The sequence below is a fragment of the Bos indicus x Bos taurus genome, chromosome 10 (genome assembly GCF_003369695.1).
Source record: "Bos indicus x Bos taurus breed Angus x Brahman F1 hybrid chromosome 10, Bos_hybrid_MaternalHap_v2.0, whole genome shotgun sequence".
Lineage (NCBI taxonomy): Eukaryota > Metazoa > Chordata > Mammalia > Artiodactyla > Bovidae > Bos > Bos indicus x Bos taurus.
The window spans coordinates 48,816,217-48,823,986 of NC_040085.1; the positions used below are offsets into that span (position 1 = coordinate 48,816,217).

General features: G+C 34.6%; 1 protein-coding gene across 9 annotated transcripts in view; it reads left to right on the plus strand.

Moving 5' to 3' along the window:
* CCPG1 (cell cycle progression 1) overlaps positions 1 to 7,770 on the plus strand; it is a 42,324-nt gene that overhangs the window by 29,805 nt on the left and 4,749 nt on the right. For 4 of the 9 annotated variants that reach the window (XM_027553939.1, XM_027553943.1, XM_027553941.1 and 1 more), the window contains 2 exons: positions 744 to 770; positions 3,925 to 4,046. In XM_027553939.1, coding sequence (XP_027409740.1) covers positions 744 to 770; positions 3,925 to 4,046 — 149 coding nt within the window. The remainder of the gene's footprint in view (positions 1 to 743; positions 771 to 3,924; positions 4,047 to 7,770) is intronic. The other 5 variants (XM_027553945.1, XM_027553938.1, XM_027553942.1 and 2 more) reach the window with 2 other exon arrangements.

Consider the following 7,770-nt stretch of genomic DNA (forward strand, 5'->3'; position numbering starts at 1 on the left):
CACATGACTTAAGAATTCACTTGTATTATACTTTGCTCAGTGTTATTTACATTGGTTAATTAATCTTATTTACATTGGTTAATTATTTTCTTGATGCAAAGCCTTTGAAACTACCCTCGTGAAAGAGGAAGGGATGCCACGTGGTATTTTTCTTTTGGGAGCCTAACCATTGAATCTTATTTAAGTTGTATATTTGTACAAAGATAAGACTATTTGAGAACTGAACATTTGTACTTTTTGCTTTATTAAAATTTTGAAAAAGTTTAAACAAATGTCTTAGATCTTGCCAACTTCACAACTTGCAGTTTGCCTTATATTAACTACATTTAGGATTTTTGCCTATATAATACACAGTTTAGCTTTCTGAGTAATCTGGTTCCTTCCAGTAGTGTGTTCCTTAAGATTCAGGAATTACATGTACCCTGTGTTGATTCATAGAAAAGATGTATTATTCAGTATAGTGTGATATGAGAAGAAACTTAGTGAAGATAATCAATTCTTGTTTAAAGTGAGAGAAAAATAAATCTGTTTCTTCTTGTCTTTAACTTTATATTAATAAAAAATAAGTATTTAGATGCCTGGTGGATGTCTGCTTGAATTTAATACTGGGACCTTTTAATTTGTATCTTCCCTTGAAGTTTGTTATAGTGAGATTTGACTTGAAATATATACTTAACTTGTTTATTATCTAGCTGGAGCAAATGTATGAACATTCTTTTGAGCATGGTTTTTTCCCATTGCAGGTAAACGTGGAGGTAACAAAGGAGAAGGTGTAATTTTAATCTTTTTTTATTACTAAAAAAAAATTGGACAGTGATTTAATGTTAATCCACATTGCATTAAAGCTCTGCAAAGTGCATGACCTTTAAGTATTTTGTAGAAAGATTAACTTAGGAGTGCTTTTAAAAACTGATAAATTATTGCCCTCTTTTTTAAGAACTTTGTTACTTGTAAAATATACTTTATTAATTATATTGAAAATATTTTCCTGTAGTACTTCAGATTAGCTTTTCAGAATTGGAACAACCTTCATAATAATAGGTCTATACATTAATGAGACTGGCTCAGTGAACACAAAACTTAATCTGAATGAAAAGTTTTTCATGGTTACTTTTAAAGTATATCACAGGGTTTTTTTTGTTAATTGTGGCACTGATCTCAATACTTTGAGTTCTTTTGAGTTGATGTTAGAGCTAGCTTGAATTTCCCAGGCAGTGTGAAGTCAGTCATTGCATTCCATAATTAGTCATTTGCTTTATAATCATTTATCAAGAACACACTACTAAATCATTCAGAACATTCACCAACCTTGGCACCATGTAAATTTGGAGTGTCCTATCTATGTTGGATGGAAGAGAGAACTATTTGGAAGGGCTGAGGATAGTAAAAGAATACTGTAGGTATCTGGTACTGCTTCAGGTCCTGAAAGTCCTTACAAATTTTTTGAAAATCACAATGAAGCACTTATCTTGTTCTTTCTTTTACCTGTAGACTGTTCATATTCTAAATTGACAGTGAAATTTAATTGATTTGTTTTCCTCATGGAGTTGCTTTAAGTATAGGCTGCCCTGCTTTTCAGCAAATAACGTAACGATATAACTAGGTGCTAAGTTATGAAGCACAAACAAGAATCATAGCTCAGGCTATGACACTGAGTCAGTCATCCAAGAGGAGGTAGGATTTGAGTTGGGTCTGGACTTCCACACACTCTAATGTGGAAGGAAAGCAGAACATGCTAGCAGTGGAGAACCTGATAACCTGAAAGGAAACTTGATAAGTTTGGGAGCACTGAAAAGACTGGCAGGATTGTATAGCCAGGTATAGAATAGATGTTTAGAAATAATGGAATATCAGGTTGGAATATGTGGGATGCAACTATACTGTAAAACATCTTGGAATCTGAGCAGGAGAGTTTGATTTATAGTGACCCGAAGCAGTAATTTTAGAGGAAAAGTGAAAAAGATAGTGTGGGATAGTGTGGGAATAGTCAAGTAGAAGGTTTGGTAATTCAGGTATTTGGTGATCAGGGCCTTGACTGTTGTAGTGTAGGTGGGGATAGAGAGAAGGTTGGTGAAATAAGGAACATGGAATACCAGTGGAAAACATAACTTTGAGCCAGGGATACTTGAGATAGTGGTGGTTTACTTTTTAAATTCCAAGAAGTGTGTTAGCTTCTTTACTTTAGGTGGTGGGGGGAATTAGAGGGATGCATTTTTTGGTCAGTGATAAAGTTAATAGATGGTGAGCACAGTTTGGTTTACCTGGCCTGCTGCAGTCCATGGGGTTGCAAAGAGATACAATTGAGCAACTGAACTGAACTTTATTTTAGAGTGAATTAGGGCAGGTGCTGAAGTAGTTTTGTTTTGTTTTACTGAAGACACCCCAAAAATTGTGCCCGGCAGGCAGATGGATGTATTGGCTGGAAGCTCTGGTGAGACTGAGACGCTTTATCTGTAGAAAAGAAGCCTTACTGCAGTGGTAGCAAAAACCAACAGTGGGTTAATGTGATTAAGGTAGGCAGATTTGTGGACAGAACCAGAAAGCCGTACACCCTGGGTTGTAACACTTTATGGTTTACAGCTGAAGGTGTAGAAGGGAAAAAAAAGCTAATGGTGGGATTGATTGATAAGGGGCATGCTGATAGTCATCAAACATATGCTGCGTAATAGTACCACAAACTCAGATCTCAACACATAGTTTTAAGATATTTCCCAGTGGCCAAAGATCATTCTGTTAGCAGTTTTGGGGGGGGGGGGGAAGCAATTTTCTGTTGCCTTGGAACTATAGATAAATTTATTTTAATATTTCAAAAGATCTGAGATTTTTCAGAATAATAGGGAAACATATTTGAATTTTTTTTTTTGTATTTCTGTTTTTGTTCTTTTGAGAAGTGAATTCTGACAGAGTATCATAGCTGTTAGCTGGTAATAGTTGTCTGTAATTTGGCAAAAGTTTTTAGTGATTTTCAAGATGTATTAAAGAAATAAGTTATTTTTTCAGAAATCAATAAACTATTCATTATTATATTCTTTCACTACAAAATTCTGTGATGTGATGCCACTCAGAGATGTAGTATTATGGTTGCCAGATGCATTTGGCCTTCTTTTTGATTTAATGTTTTTTCTCATGCATGAAGCATGTAGCAGCATGTGAACAGCATGTCTTGGCAAATTAACAGTTTGATTTTTAGGGTGAAAATATAGAGCATCCTGGTTAATTTATGATTCATGGGGGTAGGGATGGTGATATTCCCATACAGGCCTAACTAGTGCAGAGTTCTTCAAAGAGCTGGCTTTGAGAATGGTGGATAATCATAGTTAGCCAGTTGTTTTCCTTGCTATTCTTTTTAGGCTTATGCTATATCATTTAGGCAAAATATAGTGAGAAAAAAATTTTCATTTTTCTTTAGTGACTTATAACCTGTGACTAGACTGCATGATTTGTTCTTTTCTCTGTTGAAGTGGGGAATGCAACACTTTATGTACCTCAGAGAGCCCTTAAATACAACAAACTTGAGTGCTTTCAATATAATAAGACAGAAACATGACATAAATTATTTTGCTTGGTAGAGTAATATGGTCTGGCTTGTTTTAATCAAAAGAATAGTGAACTGCTTAAATATACCTGGTGTATGCTAAATATAATAAAAATTATATTAACCTATTTGGCCTGATTTATAAATTAGCATCCATCTGTTGCCATTTAATGAATGACACCATAAGATTTTACTTATTCTTTCTTTGTTTATATAATCAGAATTTTTTAAAACTGAAATATTTTGTAAAACTGTTGTATTTTGAAGAAAATGATCCTCTCTGGATCAAGCAGTTAAATAATATGCAAATTATGTGTTTCGTTGTATATTTTAAAATATTGGTAATTGTGACATTTATATATCTTCAATAAAAAAATTTTTATTTTTAGGCACAATTCAGATTCAGAAGCGTCAACAGTTAGTCAAAAAGATACATGAAGATGAACTGAATGATATGAAGGATTATCTTTCCCAGTGTCAACAGGAACAAGAGTCATTAATAGAATATAAGGTATGTACTAGTAACAAATTTATAAAATTGTGTCATCCAATAATTATTGTGCTATTCAGATACAAGTACAGTGCAGATTAGTAAATCAATAATAGTATTGGTAATTGTTGACTGAGTACTTGTGTGTCCTGGTCAGTGTTGTACCTTACATACAGCATTTCTTGCCACATCCCAGTGATTTAAGCAAGTATTGATACTAATTTTATTTTATAGATAGGAAAGAGATTCAAAAAAGCTAAATAACTTTCTCAAGTCTGGCAATCAACAAAGCTGAATTTAATTTTGTTTATCTGACTCCAAAGATTTTCTTCCTAATCACTATATTATAGTTAACATTATTTTAATTGATATTATATATAAAACATTATTAGGCGACTTCCCTGGTGGTCCGATGGTTAAGAATCCACTTTACAGCAAATCAATCAATGTAATACACCACATTAACAAGTTGAAAAATAAAAACCATATGATTATCTCAATAGATGCAGAGAAAGCCTTTGAATACCAAAACCTGACAAAGATGCCACAAAAAAAGAAAACTACAGGCCAATATCACTGATGAACATAGATGCAAAAATCCTTAACAAAATTCTAGCAATCAGAATCCAACAACACATTAAAAAGATCATACACCATGGTCAAGTGGGCTTTATCCCAGGGATGCAAGGATTCTTCAATATCCGCAAATCAATCAATGTAATACACCACATTAACAAGTTGAAAAATAAAAGAATCCACTTTACAAGGCAAGGAACACCTATTCGATCCCTGGTCCGGGAAGATCCCACATGTTGCAGGGCAGCTGAGCGCGTGTGCCACAATTGCTGAAGCCTGCATGCCCTAGAGCCTGTGCTCTTCAACAAGAGAAGCCACTGCAATGAGAATCCCAAGCCCCACATTTAAGAGTAGCCCCTACGTGCTGCAACTAGAGAAAGCCCTCGTACAGCAGTGAAGACCCAGCATAGCCAAAAATAAATTTTAAAAAACCATTATTATTATTAACATTATTTTTATAGAGCCAAGCAAAACATTTCATTCAGTGAGAGAGAAAGAGGAGAGTTTGTACTTTTCTCTAGGAGCTACCCTTGCTCGTGAGGAATAATCAGGCGGTCCTTTTTTCTGGTCTCATATCAGTTATGAAGACAGAGAAAGCATGCCATGAAAATACCTGAAATTCACCTAGGTCCAACAGGACTCTGCTTTCCATTCTGGGTTTATGAGGATTAGCAAAGTATTTCCTCTCTAGTTCTTGCTTTGGAAGGGTGTTGGGATTATAGTAAACTCAGGGTAGAAAGGTAAACTGTTCCTTTTTCCTTCCATTTCCCTAAATTACCTTCACAATGTATATGCTTCACAATGTAAATTTCCCTTCTTTATGTATATATTCTTTTTGTTTTATTTTTTTTATATACTCTTTATAGGGTTATGGTTGTATTTCTTTGGAAAACACAATCCCACTTAACATCTAAATTATATCTTTCAGGGATGGACTACTGAAGTTAATTGTAAATAGTGTAGTTTTCTCTGCCTTGAGCAGTGTGATAGTCATGTTAGACTCTGCGATCCCATGGACTGTAGGCTGCCAGGTTCCTCTGTCCATGGAATTCTCTAGGCAAGAATACTAGAGCTATGCCCTATTCCAGAAGGGCGTGGCAACCTCTTGAATTATAACCTCCTGAGTTGCCTTGAGCAGAGGATGTTACAGAAAGGAGCAGCCATTTTCTTCTTTACTATGACGGTTTCTGGTTGCATAGAATGATGTTGGCTCTAAGGAAACTCAGCCTGTATGGATCTTTACTGAATCAGTTCTTGCAAACCTCTTGTCTCCAGCTGCTAAATGTGGTTTGGAGTTTGAAGATCTTCATGGAAGACCTGTCCAGGATCTGCTTTGCCACTTAATTCAAGATTTTAGAGTTTACTGGATACAGAATATTGTACCCTCTAGTCATCTGGTGGCACTCCCTGTGCTTGTGCATTTAAAAATAATACTGCATTAGTCTGTTGTACTCCATAGTTCACTTAAAAAATTATTGAAGTACGTTGATTTGCAGTATTAGTATCAAGAGTACAGCATAGTTGTTCCGTATTTTTTACAGATTATATTCCATTAAAAGTTATTATAGTGGCTATAATTCCCTGTTCTATACAATATATCCTTTATACAGAGCAGTAGTTTGTACCTCTTAATCCCATACCATAATGTGCCCCGCCCTTCCCTTTCCTCACTGGTAACCACTAATTTGTTTCCTATATCTGTGTTTCTGTTTTGCTTTTATATTTGTTTGTATTATTTTTTAGATTCCCCATATAAGTGATATCATACAGTATTTGTCCTTCTCTGACTTACTGCACTTAGCATAGTATTCTCCAGAGTCCACTTCTGTTGGATAAATGAAACGTGTTTTCTCTCACACAGGGAGAGCAGATGAAATGACTGTAAGGAAATTTTGATTTTTAATTTTTTCTTTGAAGATTAATGAGCCAGACAGTGAAATATCCATCTCAGATAGTTAATTTTTAAGTGGAAAATCTTGTCATTAAAAGGACTTTTTTTTTTGTCTCTGTCAGATATTTTTATGGTCTGACTGAAATGGATTAGTCATGGGACTTCCCTGGCAGCCCAGTGGTTAAGACTTCACACTTCCAATGCAGGGGGCACAAGTTTGATCCCTGTTCTGGGAATTAAGATCCTGTATGCCACATGGCATGGCCAAAAAAAGAAAGTCTTGGCAATTTCCTTGTGGTCTGGGAGTTAGGACTCAATGCTTTCACGGCTGTGCACGTGGGTCAAAAAGTGAAAAACAAAATAATGAAGGTGTTTTTGTTTTTTTTTTTTTAAAGAGGGAACAGTCATAATGTTTGTAGTCAATTTTAAACAAAGTTGAAATATCATTTTGCTGATTTATAAGAGATTTTAACTGACTAGATAGTGTTATAACCATTAATCTGTTTAAGCATAACCATTAATTTGTTTAATTTCTTGCTATTTTGATAAAAGTTTGTTACTAATACATGTATTGACAGGAAAATCAGGCCCTTCAAGGCTACCTAGCACTGCAGCAAAAGTTCTATAAACTTGATTGGACATAATTTCTCTCTCAGAAATGGTGCTGACTTCAGAGTTACATTGCTAATCTGGTCAGTCTCTTCAGAAACATTGAAATTGGAGAAATTAGTTGTAAGTGTTACCAAGATTTAGTCTGTTCTCTGAACTGTGGGAGAACTTATATGACTTACCTGAACTAAGGTGTTCATTTGCGTAGGACCAAGATCTTTCAAATAATACCGAGATTATTGAAAATTTTTTCCTTTAGAGAGTGCCATGAGTATATAACGGACTTTTGAAGCCTAAAGTCATCTAATATAATTTTACTTTTTATAAGATAATCTCCATCACTCAAGGATCAGAGAACCTTTAGTCCTTCCTAAATTCTCTCTAGGAGCCTTCCCAGTACAGATTGTGGAGTCCTGTAGTTAAAAGGTAGAAGGCAGTCTTCTTCCAGCATGCTTTGTTTTTATTTTCATGTAGCTGTTTGCTGTGCATTTTCTTGCATATGAACCTTTTATTTTCCAATTTTCATGTATTGAAAATACTACATAAAGGATAGTCTCTATGGAGATAGACACTAAACATTTATGGAGTATTTGTTATACCATTAAGATTTAAATTCATCTTTGATATTTTACTTGATATTTTTCTTTCTTATCTTTCAAAAAAATTTAG